The following is a 23,944-nucleotide window of genomic DNA, read 5'->3' on the forward strand; positions in this document are numbered from 1 at the left end:
CTTTTTCTGATGAAACTTTTTAGTAATTTTTATTAGAAAATATGACGTAAACATCATTTTTACGTAAAATTGGTACTCTTTTTTAAACATGATAATTTCAACCGTTTTCGATAAAAACGCAGTCGAACTGCTTAGAGTCTTAAAAAAGGATTTCAAATATTATTTCATTTATGAAAAGTATGCTTTGGACTGTCAGATAATTGTTGTTGGTAAATGTCATTTGTTCAGAGTAAATTATTTTTGATGTGACAGTGTAGTGTAGTGTTGCATTTTTTAAAAGTAATCATTACTTTTTTTATTGAAATGCCTCGTCACAATCATTTCAGTTGCAACTTTGTTTATTAGTTTGGTATTTGATATCCCCTTCTGAGTTCCTGAAATCTTCAATTGCGTTTTTATCGAAAACGGTTGAAATTATCATGTTTAAACAAGAGTACCAATTTTACGTAAAAATGATGTTTACGTCTTATTTTCTAATAAAAATTACTAAAAAGTTTCATCAGAAAAAGTTTAGACTCAATTTAATCATCAGGAATGATCCACGTGGCGCCCTCTATGACAAAACGTAAAATTGTAGATAAAATACTATTTCTTGTCTAAGATTATGCCTCTGTGCCAATTTTGATAGCAATTTATAAATATACAGGGAAACTATTAGCAAAAAACGAAAAACAAAAATTAACTTTAAACCCTGTATCTTTTTTCTCAGCAACATTTTATTAAGGCATATTTGGCCCAATAGCCATATTTTGGTCCAAATAACCTGTCCTTAGTCTATGTCTCTATAGTTATGACTCACCCTGCATACAGGGTGAGTTTTTAGTGCGATATTGGTAGATAATTCCAGTGCAAAATATCCAAAAAAAGTTCACAATCGCACAATCCCTGTTTTTTAAGGATATTACCTTTTATAATATAGGATTTGATACTATACATGGTATTTAACGAGTTAGGAGCTGTTTTTATTTCGAAATCGCTATGAAATAAAACCAATGTATATAAAGAAGAAATAAATAATTATAAGCATTAATTTTACATAATAATGTAAACAAGATTGTTCTGGTTTTAAAATTATTCATATACATATTCATATACAGGGTGAGCTACAAAAGAAAATTCCGATTTTCTCATTTTTTTAAATGTACCCTATATTTTACATTTTAAAAACATTGCATTTATAATTTTTTTTGTTTTTATAAAGAATTTCTTACACTTAAACTCTATATTCAAAGGTATTTTTAGCTTTCTTCATAAATCGGGAATACCTTCAATATTTTTGTAAGTAATTTTGTCTTGTGTAACAATATAACAAAATTATTCTTATTCAATGTATAAATTATACAAAATATCCTGTTTCAAAACAAAACACGTTTCTGGTTGCGCCTTCGTAGTTTCTATTACTTGCGAACCATTCGAATGCTGAATAAGAGAAGGCACGGAGAGGTCTATAATTTGCACCTCACTTCCTGTCTATTCAGCGTGGCAAAATTCCAACGAAAACTTGCACGGTTCCCGGGAAGGGGGGTTATCGTGGGAGGTCTTGTCACTGGGAATTTTCCGGCGGCTACTTATTTTTCAATGATTCTTTAGTCAAAATTCACTGAGAGCGAAATCGCAGCACGTTCTTTTTTTAAGTAAGCGAAAAATGAATTTTTTGTGCACAAAGCTCTACTATTCCCTAAGTATTTTACATGGTTTGAAATTCATATTGTATTACCAATATTTTTTTTCTTTCAAAAACTATCAGAAGTAGTTTTGGGGACATTAATACATTAGCCTGAATTTTTTCAGATTTTTCTGACTACTCTAAGACCAGTTTTTGAGACTTTGAAAATTATTTTTTCACTTTTTTGACACTTTTAAAATTCGCTAGTTCCGGACTAAATAAACTTACGCAGGCTTATGGATATTCATCCAAAAATATCAATTGAGTAGTACACCAGAATGATAAGTCGGTAAAAACCACTTTTTAGTATTCAATTATTATAGCCCAAATCACTCGAAACTTATACTTTGTGAAGTTAACAACTAATTTTTGATACAGCATTTATAAATTTTTAAAATTGATATTTAGTTATTCAAAATCAACAATAATTTAATTTTACACCATGGGAAAAACACATTATGTTTCACAAGAATTAAATAGACTCAAAATTTGTTTGTATTGTCTGGGTAAAACAAAAAAATGTACCCAATCGCAGGTGATTTAAAATAAAAGTTATTACAACTCTCACCATGGTTTAAAAGTAACGTTAATGATAATAATCATCCACTAGGAAGAATTTCCTGTAGCTGGCTGTATACCATTAATTACAAGTAAAATTTAATAAAAAACTTTGGTCTTGGTAAAAGGTATATTATTTTAAAAAGCCCTATAGGGCTACAAACATCGAACAGAACGTTTTCGCTCTAAAAAGAGCATCATCAGTGTTGCAAGAACATGGTGAGCCAACCAAAAAATACGAAGGTCAAAGCCTTTCAAAAATGGACTAAAAGTCACATCAAAATGCTAACATAGCAAATTCCAAAGGATGGATATAATCCCTAAGGATATGGCCCTAGGATAACATATGACTCCCACACGTTGTAAGTGGGTCAAAGGTAACAAATTAGGTCATTGTGTTACAAGAGCTGACAGGCAACGACAGGTTGCCTGTCAGCTCTTGTAACACAATGACCTAATTTGTTACCTTTGACCCACTTACAACGTGTGGGAGTCATATGTTATCCTAGGGCCATATCCTTAGGGATTATATCCATCCTTTGGAATTTGCTATGTTAGCATTTTGATGTGACTTTTAGTCCATTTTTGAAAGGCTTTGACCTTCGTATTTTTTGGTTGGCTCACCATGTTCTTGCAACACTGATGATGCTCTTTTTAGAGCGAAAACGTTCTGTTCGATGTTTGTAGCCCTATAGGGCTTTTTAAAATAATATACCTTTTACCAAGACCAAAGTTTTTTATTAAATTTTACTTTTAATGATAATAGTTTACCTAGTGCTATTTGTTCATCTGATAAAGCTAATACAGTAGAACCCCGCAAATCCGAACTAATTGGGGGGACAGCCTGTTCGGATTCTGAAAAGTTCGGATTATTCGAAAGTTAGCCTAAGAAGCTAACGAAGATGATTTTTAAAAGATTTGGACTGCCACCGATCCCTTTATGAAACTTTATCCGCACGTTTATGCCTCCAATATTCTAACTAAAGCTTAAAAATATTTAGATTTATGAAATAGATCACTGAAATATTAAATCGCTACATAGGCGTAACCAGGGGGCGGTTTTGAGGGTTGTAACCCCCCTCCCCATTGGGATGTACTTTGAGCTCTATACGCTTAACACCATAGCCCTCAGAGACCTTCCACTAGTTGTAACCCCCCCCCTTTCAGGTAGTTGTAACCCCCCCTTAGGATCATCCTGGTTACGCCTATGAATCGCTAACGCTAGTAGTTTTGTTTCGTCACGGGACATGGGAATTCTGCCATGTAAATGATTCATTTAATTTGTAATCTGGATATTGATTACACTATGTTTCTCATGTTTCTTATATTTTTCAATGTTTTCGTTCATAGTACCTATACCATGGGAAATGTGTATTATGCACATTCCTTTATTGATTGTGTTTAAGTTTTTATAAGTATATACTACGTATAAAGTATATAAAGTAAAGTATATAAAGTACGTATTTATTTTTAATAAATTTCACATGTCCAAATTCCTATTAATTTTACATTGTTAAATTTTCTGGTTCTCTGTACATATAATAAGCATCTTTTTAAATTTTTATTTTGAATTTTTAAAAATTTTTCCACTTTCTGTTGGTTCGGATTTGCCGAAAGTTCGGATTTGCGGGGTTCGGATTTGCGGGGTTCTACTGTATTCGTCAAAATGAATTCGATCGATTACCTGAACTTGAGTACTTCTTTTACAAGCCAAAACAAAATTACGCGTAATAATTAAGTGTGTGATTGTTATTTATGTAAACTTGTGCGAAAATCAAAATGCAACTCTTCTAAAATAATTTAAAAAAATCAAATAAAAAAATTAGTGCAGAGAAAGTTTGTGTCAAATGTTTTCAAATAATAGGCAAAAGTATTTTGCACAAGTGCACTTCATGCTCTGAAGTTATGAATTTATATAATAAAATTTCAAGCATAGATATAAATAAGAAAGAACAGATAGTATCGGAGGTAATAAAAAAACAATTATTACCAGCAGATAATGCCACTAAAAAAACAAAAATAATACAACTTTGTCATTGAAAATACCAAACGGTGGTAAGAATTTGGAAATAATTGTGAAGCCAAAAATAAAAGAAACTTTTGTTAGTACAACTGACTTTTGTGATCTTAGTACAGAGTTGGGTTGGATTAATAACGAAACTCGGCAGGTTGCGTCGGCTCTCCGTAAGCGCAGTGGTAACAGAAATATTATTGGATCACATATTGATGAAACTATGATTGAGAAAGGTCATCAAGTGGATGAATTCTTTGCAGTGAAAAAAAAATTCATACTCACACCCGGAAAAATATACTTACTACCTCAAAAGCGTTTAAAAGTGTCAAAAAAGTGAAAACATCATTTTCAAAGCCTCAAAAAGTGGTCTTAGAGTAGTTAGAAAAATTTGAAAAAATTCAGGGTAATGTTTTAATGTCTCCAAAACTACTTTTAATAGTTTTTGAAAGAAAAAAAATATTGGTAATACAATATGAATTTCAAACCATGTAAAATACTCAGGGAATAGTAGAGCTTTGTGCAGAAAAAATGCATTTTTCGCTTACTTAAAAAAAGAACGTGCTGCGATTTTGCTCTCAGTGAATTTTGACTAAAGAATCATTGAAAAATAAGTAGCCGCCGGCAAATTCCCAGTGACAAGACCTCCCACGATAACCCACCTTCCCGGGAACCGTGCTTGGTCTCGATAATCAGTTAGGAGTAAAACTAATACAGAAGAATTATCGCGAGCGAGTTTTCGTTGGAATTTTACCACGCTGAATAGGCAGGAAGTGAGGTGCAAATTATATACCTCCCCGTGCCTGTTTTTATTAAGTATTCATTTGGTTTGCAAGTAATAGAAACGACGAAGCCGTAACCAGAAACTTGGTCTCAATAAAAGTTTTATTTCTCCGGAAATAAAACTTCGAATTGTTTTAAGCAGATGTCGCTACTGCATCCATATCAAGTTATTTTGTCGTGATTCGATACTAGGAGGCTTGATATGTTTCAGTTCATTCAGAGATAGCCATATATATCTTCGGCATACTGCCAAAACCAACCAACTCCATTTTTAAAAGTTTTGAGAAACCCACCTTTAAACTTTAATTTGAAATGAAAAATCGTCTGAATTTAAATAATGATTTAATAATTGAAAAGTATGACAAAAATATTTTTCAGTTATTAAATAATTTTTTTAAATTCAGTCGATTTTCAATTTCAAATTAAAGTTTAAAAGTAGATTTCCCAAAACTTTTAAAATGGAGTTAGTTGGTTTTGGCAGTAAGTCGACGATATATTCTCTGATGATCTGTAATGAGAGTGAAACTAGTACATAAGGGTGTTTATGGCACTCTCTGAACGAACTGAAATATAATACGTCTCTTGATTTCGTTTTACGGCCAAGTCTTGTCTACCAGAAGCCTCCAACAACACCTGATGCCGACACGGCACCAGACTTCGCTATGTGTTATTTGTTATGCGGCTTCGCTGTATGCGCCCAAATATTTGTTCTTTGAAGTGTGTCAAAAATCGACAACTGGACGGATAGGCGTATTTGCAATTCGTGCTTATACGTTATGTGTGCGAATAAACGAATGAACCCTCCATACTTTCCTATGCGGTAGAATAAGGCGCATAACAAATAATGGTGAAGCCCCATTATTGCGTTGCGCTGCGTTGCGTTGTCGCAGCGTTGCGTTGTCGCAGCGTCATTTTCATATAATTTTCCCAATTTATTGATGCTGTCAAAGGAGATATTCAGAGTCTTCTATTAGTCCAGGAACCGAAACATTTCACCTCGCAATTTTTACAGAATGGATCGATTTGCTTGAAAATTTGAGAATAAGTAGTGGATAGTCCAAGGATCAAAATCTATATGATGCCGAAAGGCGCTTTTACCATGGGGTCGGTTGCCACCCCATCTTAGGGGTGGAAATTTTTTATTATATTTTGACTACGAAAGTTGATAAAAACATTCATTCTAAGCAAAAAATGTTCTATACATTTTTTTGATAAAATTAATACTTTTCGATTTATTCGCTATCGAAAATGTTAGTTTTATATAGAAAAAATCAATATTTTTCGATATATAGGTACTCATTTACCATTCACTCAATTTTTACCGTAGAAAAAATTTTTTCAAACCAAGTTCTTGGGAATTAAATAACCAACAATTTCATATAAAAACATTTTTTCGTATATCTGATGCTAATCTTTCTATTTTGAAGAAAATGGCATTTTTTACCAAACTACAAAAAGTCTTTATTCGCTTTTAACTCTAGTTTTTTAAAAACTAATCGTTCTGGGCCAGTCAAACTTTTAAAATCTATTAATAATACATAAATAAAGAAGAATTAATAAGGCCAATGACTAAAAGCAAAGCTACCTTACATTATTATGCTTCCAATTGGATTTCTCTTTTTTTTTCGAAAAAAATATATTGATTTTTTAACCGTAGCCTTTTTAATTTTTATCTTAGAAAGTTTCTTAAAAAATAATTTTGTAGGTTTTTACAAGATCTATAAGATTGTTAATACCAAATCCTTTTAAAATACTCAGTCGTAAAAAGTGGTGACTTTGAAAGGGTTGGTAAAGGTGATTTTTGCATGTTATTACAAGTTTTAATTGTCAATAGCTCACTCAATTTTTAACGTAGAGAAAATTTTTGCAAACCATGTTCTTGGGAATTAAATAAGCTACAATTTAATATTTAAATATTTTTTTGTATCTTTGATGATAATCTTTCTATTCTGAAGAAAAGGGAATTTTTTACCAAACTTCAAAAATTCGATATTTGCTTTTGACTCCTTTTTTTTTAAAACTAATCATTCTAAACCAGTTAAACTTCTAGAACCTATTAATAATACATAAGTAAAGAAGACGAAATAAGGTCAATGACTAATTTTAATCCATTCTGTAAAAATTGCGAGGTTTTGTCCTATTTTAAGCTTCATTACTTGGACTATACAGTTTCTACGTTTATTTCGGTGATGGCGTAATAATAGCAACAAAAGAACACGTTAAAAATCATAAAAAAACCACGCTGCGACAACGCAACGCAGCGCAAAGTTCTGATGCAGCCTCGCTCTAACACATAGCGAAGTGTGGTGCCACCATGATGCCATGTATCTTCTTCTTCATGTACCGTGTCCTTTCAGAACGTTGGTTACCATCATAGCTATCTTAGTTTTATTCCCTGTCACCCTAAATGACATGCTTGATCAATAACATACCAATCTCGCAAGTTCTTCAACCATGAGGTTCTTCTTCGTCATGACACTATGAACAATAGAATAAGAGAAGCTTTTATTAATATTGTCTTAAAAATGTTAAGAAACGTGGCTCGGTTAAAAACGAAAGTGTATCATAAATTAATATTTTGAAAAAATAAAATACAAACTAATTACAAGACGCCATCTTTAAAGAGTTCTAGTTCCCTTAAGAAGCATCTTTGTACTAGATGAATTGGGTTAAATTGTCTCAAAATTATCTGAGGAATCTCCGATTTTCGTTTGTCGGGAGAGTTTCTGGACACCCTGTATATTTTAATGTATTTTCGCTATTTAAAGTGCATATTTTGGGCCCAGCTTAATTTTGCAAATTCTTAATTTGCAAATTTTACAAAAACTAGATATTAAACCGATCCTAACTTTTAGCACATATTTCAGTCGTATTAACCCGGGAGCAGTCGCGCTCACTTCTGTAACGTGAACAGTCGCGTGTTAGATTTTATCTCACAATACGAATTTACAACAAATTTTTATTTTATAGTATTTTTATTTACTTGCTATGTTAGAAATATTATTTCTAACAATTATTAAAGCTAATTGGCTCCCCCCAAAGCCATAAACTCCACAAAAAGAAGAAGAAAAAAATACCTACGCATTACTACATCCTTTCTCGAGGCACTTACGAAATTTTTTTTATAATAAGTCTTTAAGTTATATTTAAGGGATCGAAAAATTTTAAAGGGAACATTCCATTTTTTGCACTTTTTTCCCAATTCTTTTTATTTTTTAAACAATAAACATTAAATTTTCAATTTCTAGCTAATCAAGTATTATGTAAAATTGAAAAATGAAACTTTTTTCTTCTATATTTTTTTGTAGGAGCAATATCTGTTGAGTTACAAACGAAACTATGAATTTTCAGTTTTTTCATATTTCGTTAAATATATTTCGCTTTTTCATGTCACATGTCTACATATTAGGTATTTTCGCATAAAATATGAGCAAAGCAAAAGCAAAAGCAGTACATGTAAACGACTACCTTTCATACATACGCAAGGTTGCCAGAGTCAAACAAAAGCGTGAACAGCGAAAGGCGGCTAATTTTGGACGCCGTGACGTCAGCTTCGACGCTCTCCGAAAACCGTATGGCTAGTGGCTGTGTTCTTTATAATTTTGTGAAGTGAACACCGCAAATTCTTAACACTCAGTCGATTATTTCAAGAAACTTTTACATTTATGTGGATTACTAAATTTATTTCAAGTAAGTACCTACACTTTAGAATTCTTCTGGTACTTTTTTTGTAAATTGATACTTTTAACAGTTTTTTGGAAAAAGCTACCTATCTATTACAAGGTCAGCTTAAGTATAAATATATACAGAGCAAAAATAAGTCTTATGTCGACACTATCACTGTCGAACAGTTGTGGACTTTTTTGGATTTTTGTGATTTTGCGGGTGCATGTCTACATTTTTGGAAATTTCACTCAGTTTTTTAATTAATTTTTTTTATTATATGTGTATGTATGGTAGTTTTCTTAGTCAGAAAATAATTTTAATACCTTTATTAAGAAAATACAAGCTTGTTCTCTATTACGAAATATGGGCAACATTATCAAAATTTTTTCTATCCAGTATTGCTTTCTTGTTCTTCTTCGACTTTTACCCCATTATAAATTCGCCGTTTTTGTCCTCCACAGCACTCTGTTCTTTCAGTTACCTTCTTTAAGGTCTCTATCTCTAATAGCATTTTCTATGTACGTTTTCCATCTTGTGGTAGGTCTTCTTCTCCGTTTTCTTCCCGGCGGGTCCCCGTCCAATATTCTTTTCATCCACAGGTATTATTCAATAGTTTTTTGTAGTTCCCTTCTTGTGATTTCCGTATTTCTTCTTATTCTTTTATTATTTTCCCTCTTTACTTTTAGACAAAGCTAGTATAGGGTATAGGTATCGATATACTACATTGTACAACATGGACAGCAAAATAATAAGAGATTAAGGAATAACGAACTAAATGCATGGAAATGATGTCCATCATCATCATCATAATCATCAGTGACATCACAGCTCGTTATGAGCCAAAGCCTTCTTCAAAACAATCCTCCATTTACCCCTATCCCAAACAACTCTTCTCCATGCTCTGATTCCAGTAGATTTTAAATCGTCCTTTAAGTTGTCTTGATATTTAAGTCTCGTCGTCCTCTGGATCGTTATTCGATCGTCCTCTTCGTCCAAAAGCATTTCTGACTGTTGCGACTTCCTCTCATCATCATCATCATCATCATCAATGGCGCCACAACTCTTCGTGAGTCTTTGCCGCGTTTACTATTGCCTTCCATGTTTGTCGGTCCTGTGCCACTAATTCCCATTGCACTTCTATTTTCTCTAGATCTTCTTTGAGTGCATCTTTCCACCTTTTTCTAGGCCGCCCAACATACCTTCTTCCATCTGGCCTTTTCCACAACGCATTGTTTATAAGGCGATTGTCGTTACTGCGTATCACATGCCCTGCCTATCTGAGTCTACTGGCCTTTATATATCTGACTAGATTTTCTTTTCCGAATAGAGACTCTAGCTAGCTCGTTATTGTATCTGCGCCTCCATTCGTTTGCCACGCTGTCTCTGCAACGGCCATATATAATTCGAAGGATTTTACGTTCCCACACCAGCAATTTATTTACTTCTCTTTTTGTTAGCGTCCATGTTTCGCTTCCATACGCGACTGCTGGTCGTATTATGGTCTTATATATCTGGATTTTTGCACCTCATGAAAGAAGTTTTGACTTCATTAGATGTTTCATTGCAAAGAAAGATCTGTTTCCTGTCATTATTCGCGTTTCAACTTCTCTCTTACCTTAATGAATTTTACAACGTCAAGTTCCCCGAAATTTATAAACAAGCCAAGGTTGTAAGGCCTGCGCGACAAACCTTTTTCTTTTATTCCTTCATATATTCTTCTTAGGCTTTTTAGCTTGAAACGTTTAAGCAGTTCTTGGTATTTCTGTGTGAGTGACCACGTTTTTTACTTCATATGTTAGCACTGATCGTATTAGCACGTTACACTTTAAATTTTATGGGAAGTTTTAAGTCCATCAGTGTTCTTATGCCATATTAACACTTATTGGCAGCCACTATTCTTCTTTAATTTCTTCACTGACGTTGTTTTTCTTTAATCAACAGCGAGCTTAAGTATGTGAAGGTATCCACACCTTCCAGTTCTAAATCGTCAATTATTATTCTTTTATGTGTCTAGTTGCTTGAGCCAGTACACCATATACTTTGTCTCTTGGACATTTATATTTAGTCTTATTCGCTATGAAAGTACCCTTAATGGCCGAAATACATCGGTCAGAGACTCTGTGAACCTTGCTATGATGTCGTAGTCCACTTCATATTCGACAACTTCGATTTGTTTAAGATAGTACTATATATTATGTTAATGTGAGACTCTCGAATTACTCCTTCTAGAGCAATATTGAATAAAAGACATAATAGCCCATCACCCTGTATTAGTTCATTTTTACAATGGAAAAATTATATTGAAGGTCATACACAAAAAGAGTACCTTGAACACATGGATAGGGATGAAAGTACTAAAATAACAAAAGAAGATTTTTTTTATATGGACTGAATACATTGGAAGATAAAAAGTGCTAGGCCCTTAGAAACTACCAGCGGAAACTTTTAAACTTATGAATGAAGAGCAGGTTCAGTTATGGTAGATTTGTCTAACATAATATTTATATAAATCATAAATCATTTGTCTAACAGCATTTAGGACCTGGCCTCAAAGGACCTTGTCTTCGATAGTCTTGACTATATTCTTCCACTTTTTTCGGTCCTTCACCTGTTCTCTCCCTTCAGTTCCTTGTTCCCATTTCTACTATGTCAGTTTGGATGGCATAAATCAACTTCCGTAAAACATGTACCCACTCTCTATGACTTGATTTTTCTATATTATTTTGAGTCTCTTATTATACATCTCGTTTAGCTCCTGATTTGTTCTTCTGAACCATTCCCCGTTAGTCTCCTTTACACCACCAAAAATTTTCTCAAGATTTTCCTCTCCCAAATTTCTAGTTTTTTGTTCTTTCTTAGTCATTGTCAAAGATTCACATTCATCCAACACAGTTGGTCTCACCATGGTTGCATAAGTTCGAATCTTTGCTTCTCTAGATACGTTTTTGCCTTCAATAGTGCGTTTAAGGATCCTACTGCTTTGCTAACTTTCAACAACCGTTTATCTATTTCTCTCTCTTCGCATCCTTGTAACGAGGTCGTTGCGTTCTTGCTCCAGGTAACTAAATCAGTCGAAGAAAAGTTCGTTTTTAAGACATTTTTATTTGGAATCAAAACATACAAAAGATAAGATAATTTTAGCCTTAATTACTAGTTAATTTCGTTAATAAAATGTATTTATAATCTATGTATCCAGCTTTCTGTTCGGGCCGATGTGACGATATTTTGTACATGAATGAATGATTTTGACGATCGCGTGAAATAGGAATTGCTTTTATTAATACGACATGAATGTATCAGGAAAGAGAAGAAAGGGAATCTCGCTCAGCTCGCCAGATGAAAAGACATATTAGGGATATACGATCACCGCTCGTATAAGGATAGGTAAGAGGAAAACTGTCGGATTCGCTCAGCTCGCCAAAACGACAGCGGAAAATGGTCGGGAACTACTACCTACATAAACTCACTTCTTATACCTCGCTGAATTCTTATACCTCGCAGAATAATAAATTCTTCGATCAACGCTCCAAGAATAATAATCGACTAGGCTTTCGATCCGACTTTTATATCGTCCAAGACGGTACAAAAACACGTTTTACTTAATTCATTGGCGTACTCTAGACCAGAGTTTACCAACCGGTGGGTCGCGACCCACTAGTGGGTCGCGGGCAGATTTCAGGTGGGTCGCGGTGTGGCTCTTACAGTAGCTGAATAACGCACATATCTATCTATCATCGTGGGTGAGAGATGGGTCGTGAATATGAAAAAACATCAGAAGGTGGGTCGCCAGACATAAAAGCTTGGGAACCACTGCTCTAGACGATAAAATTATATTATCGTCACATCCTTTATTTGTAACTTTTACTCCAAGGTACTCAAATTCTATTAACTTCTCCAATTAATACTCTCTTTTAGTACTTCGAGCGATGCACTTTTTTTTCATTTTCCCCTCTAATTACCATATAAGTGGTTTCTTCTGAGTTTATAGTTGTTGTTTTTCACATTTTTCGAAGTTATATTCTTGAACGTGTCGGAAATACCTAAGTCATCTGCGAAACCTATCCACTGTTGTCTTTTGTTCATAATCGTGCCGCTTGTCTGGATCTTGGCCCCTCTGATTATTTTTCCTAGTAATGGCTTTTCTAAAAACTAAAATTATCCAAAGCAGAGTCAAACCCGGAAAATCACACATGTAGATTTAAAAAAAACTGGTGTTTTTTGGAGCGTCATTCCAAACATCTGTTTTCGAGTATTAAAAACAGATCAAATCAGACATGTTGCTGCAATTCCAATAAACAAACACGTAAAAGTATTATCTGCAAATTTCATTTCCTATTATTTTATTGGTTGAGTTCGGAAGATTTTCATTTACTAGGCTGGATCCAAATTAAACAAGCTATTTTCGTCCCGTACGAAAGTTCTTCTTAAGTTTTACGATGTAAAATTTATATTTAAATACCGTTTCAGCAAAAAGTTGAGAAAGTTGATTACGGTTACGGTACAAAGTAAATATAAGTGCTGGTTGGTTTTTTTCTAGTAGTCCGGGAGGTAGCGTCAAGTTTGACCGGGGCATTTTAGCATGGCTCTTTTTTTATATAGTCAGTTATTCCAAAGCTTATTAACAAATAATGATGTGTCAGCTGGCCCAAAACCGGGGCTTTTAGGCAAGAAAAGGTAAAATATGAAAGTAGATGGAAAAACCCTACAACTTATATGTCAAATATTTATCTCCGTGCCTTATATCCATAATGGCCTAGTGTCGTATGAATAATAAAAACGTGGTATTATAAAAACAATTATTTTTCAAATCGAAATGTCAATTTTAAAAACAAAAAGGATTTCCGACGCCGTGAATCAAACCCGACTCGCCTGGGTGAAAGCCAGGAGCCAGAAATTCTAACCACTAGGCCATTACGGTGTAAGGCACGGGGATAAATATTTGACATATAAGTTGTAGGGTTTTTCCATCTAATTTCATATTTTATTTATCTTTTCTTGCCTAAAAGCCGCGGAGTCGCGCCAGCTGACAGACATTTTCGTTATCAAACAGGTACTATCTACTAAAATAAATTCATAGAATTCGTGCTAAAATCACCGTAAAATTTTGACACTACCTCTCAGACTATAGGTTTTAAATAATACATATTTTGTTTGTGTAGATTTTTAAGAGGATGGGTACGTATTTTCGGCTGCAATGCTATTCAAATGGGGATTCATTTTTTTCGAATCCTGAGAAAACTAATAAGTATTTTTTAAAAATTTAAACGCAGAATGAAAGATTACGTTATTAGCGAGGGCCAAAAGTCCCTGAGAACTTCTATAATGTTTATTTTAATAAGTTGCAGGGGTGAAAAACTAAGAGAAAATTTAGTGTTATTTTTAATTTCAAATATCTCATTCAAAATAAACTTTTTATTTAATCTAAGGGACTTTCGGCCCTCGGTAATAATTTAGTCTTTCATTCTGCGTTTAGATTTTTCAAAAATATTTATTGGTTTTTTTCAGGATTTGAAAAAAATGAACACAATGTCCGTGGTAATATTTTCCAAATCTATCTTTGTCATACAACGAACTCAGTCGAATATAATATTGTCAGTCAGACACTGACAATCAGTGACAATTTTAAATATCTGACACGAATCGGGAATATTTTGAGTTGTTGATTAAATAATATTGATATATAGTGTATTTGATAAATAATTGATTTAAGACGTGAACTTTATAAAAAGTTATTTATTGTGTATTATTTATGGAAGATAGCAGTAGAGAATACATCAAGATATATTCTGTGATCCAAGTATTTTGTTGTTAAAGATGTTCACAATTGTAAGCGTTCCATAGTAACAATATATTATTAAAAAATCACTTTAACACTTTTCCTTCTTTTCTCGATCGAGTATTAGTTTTTGTTGTAGGTACATATAAATTATTACAATCACTGAATACATAGTTAGTGAAAAAATTATCACATTTATTAACTGAATTAATAATTTGCAATTATACAAAAAATAACAGTTATCCAAGAACATTCAAAAGCCATCTCTTTAAGTTAGTTATGACATTGTCAAGTAGAATGACATTCTAGTAATATTTACATATCCATACCAGTGTGAATTTTACTACACGTAATTTGTCATGTAAAGACAGAAAAGGTAGGGATAGCCGTAAAATATTTGCGAATTATGTACCCATGGCCTTAAGTCAGTTGGTTCCGTTTTTTTTTTGTTTTGTAGTATGTATAGATTGGGCTGTTGTCAAATATCCAAATAGCTATCTGGTTTATGTCTCAAATATTTGCTCAACGTTTTAATTTTTTACTTACATAATATTATGCAAATATAAACTTATAAGTTTTAACAATTCTGCCGTATATGATTTTCAATAATGATTTAGGTGTGAATCATTGAAGATATCATCGGTCTGTGACCTGAAGAGGTTGTTGCACTTGATTGTTTGGGGATTGTTACAAACGTCGGTATTGATAGCAGCCATTGTGCGGGGATTGTGACGCGTGGCTACTGTGATATCATCTACGGTTAATCTATGCTTTTGACTCAGTATAATAGTGTCCTAATAAGTAAGTGACCTCTTTAGTTCAGTCGTTATAGACGAAAATGCCACCGAATCTCTGAAAATCATACGAACAAGATGAATTTTGGGACAAGAGAATGTCAGTTTTGGGACACATAGGTGAGATTTTTGAACAAGAATGACCATAATCATAATTCTAATAATGATTAGAACTTTTGGTATAGAATAAACTGTTTTTTGAGAAACAACTCTTGAAGCGACTGGCGATTGTGAATGTCAGTTACGCGCGCGAAATAAATTTTTTATCGCTGGCCAAAATTCGATATCTTTTGATCAGAGTATCCTATCGACAAAAATCAAATCATATTTTAAAGGTGAAGAGTGCGGTTTCTATAAAGCTGTTAAATAAATAAATGTTGCACTATTTTTGATGATTCTCATGAGATCAATAAAATTTATCAATTCCATTAACCGGTTACTATGGAATTTTCCTAACCTTTGTTAAGTATATATCTTATTCTACTGATACTTTTTTCGCTATTCTAAATATAATTTCCTAGATGGACTCCGAGCTAAAGTAACAGCTGAAGGCAGCACAAACACAATTGCAATAAGACTAAGAGTACAAGGCGATTCCCCGTCATTCAAAATATTAAACAAATCAGTAGAAGGAACAGTCAAAACATTCCTCAAATAGAAGCAGATGACATAGTTCTTATGGGAAGAAATAAGGAAAGATTAAAAGAAGCATTCAAAATCCTGGCGAACGAAGCACAGAAAAGAGGTCTAGAAATTAATGAAAGAAAATCAAAATATCTAATCTACTCTAGATAATAGAGAAGATAAAAGATGAAAAAAATCAAGATAAAAACTTCATTTTTGGAGAAGTTTAACAATTTAAATACTTAGGTGTAATTGTGAAGAAGTAACGGAGCGAATACTAGTAGGCAACAAAACATACTGGAGATATCGTAGGCTAATGAAGGACAAGAACTTATCAAGAAATTGAAAACTGAGAATATACAGAGTTGCAATCAGACCAGTAATTACATACGCAACTGAGACAATATGCCTCACAGATAAAGATAGTGGAAGATTGAAAATATTCGAAAGGAAAATTTTGAGAAGAATTATGATCCCGATATCAATGGAAAACGGAGAAATGAGAGGAAGAATGAACCATGAAATAAAAGACATAATTAAGGGAGAAAATATAGTTAGATTTACTAAAGCGCAAAAACTGAGATGGCTGGAAGTCATAGAAAAAAAGAAAAATGATCTACTGATTAAGAAGGTCACCAGATGGAAGCCAAAACTTAAAGACCAAAGAGAAGATTTAGAAAGAGGTGGGAGGACCAGGTGATGAGAGATATCAAAGGCCTGAAAGTGAAAAATTGGAGGGACGTATGCACAGATCGAATGCCTATGCACAAACCTTGCAACTAGCGCCCTCTATGAGAGCAGTGGCGTAGCTAGGGTGGGGCGGAGGGGGCGGTCCGCCCCGGGTGTCAACCTTTCGGGGGTGACACCCAAGAGGCCCGATCACTAAACGAATCGTTAATTTGTAACTTTACTTACTTTACAATCAAAATACAATTGGATATTATTTTGTGAACACACGAAATCGAGAAAAGTCGAGGTCAAATAGGTATTTCTTGTATTTTTTACGTTAAAAGGAAAAAAGCAGTTGATCTAAGTAACGAAATTCTCAAGAAGCTTGAAATTTATGGTTTAGATTTAGATATTATGAAGTGCCATTCAGAGATATACGATAATGCAGCTGTTATGAGCGGCGTAGTTACATGGGGGAATACAAGCTATTATTAAAACAAAAAACAAAAAGGCCTTTTTCGTTGGATGTATTGATCATTTAATTAATTTGTGTTGCCAGACCTCTTTTGCACAAAATTCATCTTGTGTAACATTTTTCGGAACTGTAGAGGCAATTTTTAATTTTTCTCTGCTTCCACTAGCTCCTGGGAAGTGCTTACTAAGCAGAACATTTTGATTGTGCTGTTTCAAATGAGGAATTATGTCATCATTTCTTTTGGAATTATGTACTAAGAGAAATAAATTTTTGTCAGATTGAATTACAAAGTAAAGGCATAACCTTTGATCAATCAGCGACCAGAATAATAGGGACACTTCGTCTTTATACTGAAGAAAAACGTGGTCATAATTTAGATGAAGCAATAGATTTTGCCACGAAAAAATATTAGGACGACGAAATTCCCATCGAAAAATGAATTCGATGTAAACAGGCTATGGATGGTGAGTTAGCTACCGATACAGGACTCACATTTCGAGCGGAACTGCAAAAGGATATGCTAGAATGTTTTGACCTATTCAATGTTGAATTCGAAACCAGATCAATGTCCATTCATAGATTTTGATCTTGTGTCTTGCTTTGCTTTTCACGAACAGTGAACAGTTGAAATTAGCTGTTTCAACATTTTGTGACTTTTAGGTATTAAGTATAAAGAGGTATCAGAAGCAGACCTCCTGCTAGAAATACCAAGGTTCGGAAGACAAGCGGCCACTATTACAGCCTCTAAATGGTTAGCTGTAGACTTTATAAAATTCTTGTGGAATGGGATTTCATGGAATCCCTCTCAAACTTAATGGTCGCATTAAAATTGTTTATAACCATTTGGGTACCGGTTGCTTCACGTGAGAGAAATTTTAGTAAGCTAAAATTAATCAAGAATTACTTGCGAGCAACAGTGGCGCAAACAAGGCTAAATAACCTCGGTTTATAACTATCGAACATGAAGCAACACAAAACATAAATATAGAAAATGTGATTTCAGATTTTGTCGCTACTAAAGCTAGAAAAATTTTTTTTTAATCATTCTATTATATTCAGTATACATATAGTTAGTTATACATAGTATGTATAGTTATATAGGTACTATTTACTACAATTTCATTAACAAAAATTTTTAATTTTTTCATTATTCAAAATATACGTTTATCGGATTTTCGGCGATTTTAACAATCTTTATTTTTAGTATTTGGGGTGACACCATTCATTACCGCCCCGGGTGTCACCCATGCTAGCTACGCCACTGTATGAGAGTCAGATATAAGAACAAATTCATGGGATGTATCAGCTTCCAAAACGGACACGCCAGGTTTTCTCAACACGACTCTACCTTATCGGCGGAGTCTACGAAAAGTGTACGGTAAATTGAAGCTGTAATTACAAAAAAAAAAGAAATATGTATGTCTTTGTACTCACTTCATAACGCTCAAAAAATTACAGGATCTGGATTTCAATGCATTTTTTTTATAATTATCGTATCAAAGTTACGCGTGAAGTTAGTCGTATGGATGACAGTTGAGAAAACGTGGGGGACCCTTCCAAAACATTTTTTTTTCTGATTCTGGCTTTGGTTTGAACTAGAACCTTTAGCCACGTAATTGTATAACTTATTACTAAGTCAGGGGAGTAATGTGTAGTGTGTGTGTTGAGTAAGTGTCTTGTTACTTTGCAAAGTCGACGTCATTGTCTTTGCAAAGTCGACGTCATTGTCTTTGCAAAGAGACGCTAATTGTTTCCGAACGTCTGCGGTCCCTCCGGTGAGTACCGATCCCACAAGAACAGAAACTTCCAAAACGTATTCGTATAAAATTTCATTACAATGTTGCCAGTAGTTTCGGTAAAATCGTGTAAAATTTTTTGTCTTCCATGCCTTTTATTTTGAAAACATATGGCGTTGCAAAAAATCTTTTACAAAGCAAACCCCAATTATTTTTCAGTTTTTTACCTATCCTAGAGACGGTGTTACCTTTTTTGAAACACCCTGTTTATATAAGTATTTATGAAGAATTGCTCAATACAGAATCGCAAATTGTTGTAAGTATTTTAATTGGTGTCAAACCAGCTGAACTTTTTGAATCGGACCGTGGCATGCGGAACAGCATTCTGAAACTCTTTCGTCGTGTTGTTGTTGCACCTTATTCTAAATATACCTACAACTGCCGAGTGTTTGCCTATTCCAATTAAATAAAACGATTTTAATATTAGGCAAAGCAAACAACAACAGGTTTATTTCCAGGTGTTTTGACGCAAACAACGCGCGAATCAAGACGTGGCTGAACATTTTCTTCTTCTTCGAAAGGAATTATGCTTGTTCTAGAATGAAACACCGGTCCATTACTGCACCAAAAAAGCCTGAAAACGCCTAATTATCTTCTTCAATATGGAGATTTCAAATTTGATGCTTGCAATGTTGCCAGGTTTACCATTTTTCTGATACCATTAGTCACTTCAGTTGTTTTAATACAACACTGTATATTGTATTATTATTTACTCACTTAAATACGAGTTTAACCATAATATATATAACACTTGGTATTTTATTTTGTCGCGAAGGTCTTAAATAAATTAAACTTTTGGTGCCAAATAATTTTGAAGTAATTCAATAAACACAGAATGCTGTTATTTTGACATTAATTCATAAAACTAACAATACCATGACGTTTATTGAAATGTTTTGTAAAATAAATTATACAGGGTGAGGCAGATAACTGGCCTATTAGAAATATCTCGAGAACTAAAGGCAACAGAATCGCGAAAATTGGAATAAGGGGGTTTTGAAGGATGATCTATTAAATGAAAATATTTTCATCTCTTTGCAACTTCCGGTTATACCGGGAGTTGCTTATAACTTCGTTTTTTTTAATGGGTCACCCTGTATATTTTTACATTTTTGGATTCTCTTCGATGTCTTCTTTCTTAAAATATAAGGTTTTGTAATATTATACAGAGTATTTTAAAAGATAATTACGTTTTTTTATTAATTTCGTAGCAACATTCACACCCTGTAGAATTGTAGTAGTTTGACATCTAAAACTCTACTTACGTTCAAATGATTTTTAATATACTCTACTATTGTTAAGAATCATTAGTATAGCTAAATTTTTAATTTTAGTATACAGGGTTGGTCGAAACTCGGAATGAGTATTTTCTGAGTTTTCTTAAATGGAACACCCTGCATTTTAGTATTGTAATGAAATGATATTTTATGGTACTTTTTTATTTCTTAAGCATTCCCTATACCTAACTGCTTTAATTTGTGCTTAATTGTTAATCGCACCAACAATCTTAACTAAGTAGGTATTTCGATAGCTAAACCATTATTGGTAATTTTAAGGACCAGTCTGGATTAATATGTATTTATTTCTGAAAAATTATTTGGGATTGAGTATTTTCACGGCCAACCTAATACAATTTTACGTATTTTTTGTTGCAATTAATGTTTAGCTTTAATCACCAATAACTCACAAATTAAAGCAGTTAGGTATAGGGAATGCTTAAGAAATAAAAAAGTACTATAAAATATCATTTCACTACAATACAAAAATACAGGGTGTTCCATTTAAGAAAACTCAGAAAATACTCATTCCGTGTTTCGACCAACCCCGCATACTAAAATTAAAAATTTAGCTATACTAATGATTCTTAACAATAGTAGAGTATATTAAAAATCATTTGAACGTAAGTAGAGTTTTAGATGTCAAACTACTACAATTCTACAGGGTGTGAATGTTGCTACGAAATTAATAAAAAAACGTAATTATCTTTTAAAATACCCTGTATAATATTACAAAACCTTATATTTTAAGAAAGAAGATATCGAAGAGAATCCAAAAATGTAAAAATATACAGGGTGTCCCATTTAAAAAAACGAAGTTATAAAGAGATGAAAATATTTTCATTTAATAGATCATCCTTCAAAACCCCTTTATTCCCATTTTCATGATACTGTTGCCTTTAGTTCTCGAGATATTTCTAATAGGCCAGTTATCTGCCTCACCCTATACAGTGCTAGTCAAAAGTCCGTACCCCCCCTCTTATCTTTTGAACGGTTTTACCTATAATAGTGAAATTTGGATGGAGGAAATTAACTGACGTAAGCTTCTTAACTAGTTATGACAGGTGACGTAATAGTGACAGATGACGTTACAGAGCCACTGTGACCGATAATTTTAAATGGGACCTTATGGCAAGTGATACCTCGTTTGAAAGGTATTCAAAATACCTACTCAGCCATACTAATTTTTTTGTGTTTTAGTTGATTTTGATTTTGGTGAATAAATTAAATAAATATAATATTGTAGCTTCGCATTTAATTAATAAAAATTCAAATGTACGCCTATGGTTTTTTTGTCAAAAAAGTTGACGTTTTTCGATTCTCTAGTAGTTTTTACGTCAACGTCAACCTTTTTGACAAGTAATCATAGGCGGAATTTTGAATTTTGAATTAATTAAATGAAACTACAATTTTATATTTATTTCATTAATTCGTCAAAATTAGCTTAAACTTAAACAATATTAGTATGACTGAATAGGTATTTTCAATACCTTTCAAACGAGGTGTCACTTGCCATAAGGTCCCATTTAAAATTATCTGTCACAGTGGCGCTGTAAAGTCATCTGTCACTATTACGTCACCTGTCATGACTAGTTAAGAAGCTTACGTCCGTTTATTTCCTATCTCCAAATTTCACTATTATAGGTATAACCGTTCAAAAGATACGAGGGGGGGTACGGACTTTTGACTAGCACTGTATATATATAACTAAAGCTGACAGTTTTATATGTTTTTAAAGCTCTGCAATCAAAATGGTTTCTAATGAAAAAGAGTGAGTTATTGTTTTAATCATGCGGGGCTAGGGCGATAGAAAAAGATCTTATAGCCATATGAAGAAGCCAACTTGTTCAACAATATTTTCCAAAACCATTTTTTTGGTTTTTCCTATGTCGATCTCTAGTCCTTATTTCCTGTATTCCTCTATTAGCTTTATTGTTCTTGCATTTCAGTTTCCAATTTTTCAGAGCTTGTTCCAAAGATATTTTAAAAAGTGTTGGAGAGAGGCAGCATCCTTGTTTGAGCCCTTTATTTGTCAAAAACCCTTCGATGAGTTTGCTTCCTTGTTTAGTTCTCGTGGTCGTGTTGTTATAAAAAATTTTAATTATTTTTATGATTTCTATCTTTATATTTGTATTCTCCATTGCCTCCCATAACTTTACCAAAGGCACACTGTCGTATGCGTTTTTCAAATCAATTTATACGAAATGAATCTCTTGGTTGACCGCTGTTTTCTTTCCCATGACCTGTGTGATTGCAAATAGATGATCAATTGTAGATCTTCCGGGTATAAATCCTGCTTGTTCTTCTGCCTCCATTTCCTTGTACTCGTCTTCTATTCGGTTTATAAGATCTTTCCGTATATTTTGCTGATTGTTGGTGTAACGGAAATACCCCTGTAGTTGTCACATGATTGTCACATTGCATGAAATAATATTAAAATACTTATGGCTACAGCCAATATTTAATGTGTCTTTTTTCTTTGCTCCAGGAGGGTGGAAAAACTAAAACCAAAACCTTAGTCTTTCAAAGTCCCATCACAGAAGAGGAATTAGAAAACATCTGGGACGAAAAAATTCTTCGATTATTGGTAATTTACTTGAATATAATTATTAAACACAACAAACTAATATTTCTTTCTTTTAAAGCTTGAACAAAGCACAGAATACGAAGAAAGGCGAATCATCAGGAATAGGTTACGCAGCGTAATGGCAGAACAAGAAGGTAAGTCCTTTAGCATTATTTTTGCTTTTTTTTTTATGATTTCATACATTAGACAAGAAAAAGAGGTATTATTTTGAGTAATTTTCCTTTGTCTTCTTTTATTTAGATACCCAGGTAGATATATATGTTCTCATTTGTCTTCCTACGAATTCTGAAACCATTTCTGCTATGGCATTGTGCCAACAAGTTAGTAATCTTGGTCTAATCTATCTTCGTTTGCAATTATTTAGATCCAATGTGTATCGCAGTCATTGTATGTTTACTACGTTGCCATCACCATGAGTTGTCAATCATTTCTTTATTTAAAATATAATTTTTCATCAAATATATCATTAGCATCCCTTCTAGCGAGGAAAGGTAGAGCTGATTTAAAAGTTCTTTGGCCTCATCTAAGCTATCAGCTATTAGTACAATATCATCTGCAAACCTCAGATGGCCAAGCTTTTCTCTGTTTATGTTTATGCCCTTATCGGTCAGTTTTGCCCTTCAACATATACAGTGAGGACGTTTGAGTTAGAATAAATTCATCGACTCGAGAATGAGTGACTCGAGAAATAGGTCGATTTTTATTCTTAAATTATAATTTGTTGACACATATATCATACTAGCGACGTCATCCATCTGGGCAACAACCTTTAGAATGAGCTATCACACGACACCTATTCTCATTTAAAAAAATCATCGATTACGTCATCACGCCCAGATGAATGACGTCACTAGTATGATATATATGCCAAAAAATTATAATTTAAAAATAAAAATCGACCTATTTCGGGATTTATCTCCAGAGTCGCCCATTTTCGCAAAAATGAATTTATTCCAACTCAAACGTCCTCACTGTATATTCCACAAAAGGGATGTTAACAGTTTCGGCGATATGATGTCCCCCTGACGTACTCCACGTTGTATTGAGAATTACTCTAATGGTAGGGAAGCAAAGTATGCTAAATGTGCAGTCACTCGAGCGTTGTGGGGATCTATTGGGTTGTGAAGAAAAGGTTAAGTAAAGTTTTCCATTTTAGTGGGGACTTTCCATTTTTAATTTATTTTCCATTTCCAACAATCGTTTTTTTTAGATTATAGCGCCATCTATCGATAATTCGAAAAAATGTATCGAATAAAAGTTAC

The 23,944-nt window shown here is 33.4% G+C and overlaps 1 protein-coding gene across 2 annotated transcripts in view; it reads left to right on the forward strand.

Annotated features, from left to right (window-relative positions):
* LOC114340085 (titin) overlaps positions 1 to 23,944 on the forward strand; it is a 138,284-nt gene that overhangs the window by 83,520 nt on the left and 30,820 nt on the right. For both annotated transcript variants that reach the window (XR_007699659.1, XM_050657199.1), the window contains exons 11-12: positions 22,584 to 22,682; positions 22,741 to 22,816. Coding sequence is in view for 1 of the 2 variants with exons in the window: in XM_050657199.1 (XP_050513156.1) it covers positions 22,584 to 22,682; positions 22,741 to 22,816 (175 nt within the window). In the remaining variant the exon portion in view is untranslated. The remainder of the gene's footprint in view (positions 1 to 22,583; positions 22,683 to 22,740; positions 22,817 to 23,944) is intronic.

The sequence above is a fragment of the Diabrotica virgifera genome, chromosome 7 (genome assembly GCF_917563875.1).
Source record: "Diabrotica virgifera virgifera chromosome 7, PGI_DIABVI_V3a".
In the NCBI taxonomy this organism is placed as follows: Eukaryota; Metazoa; Arthropoda; class Insecta; order Coleoptera; family Chrysomelidae; genus Diabrotica; species Diabrotica virgifera.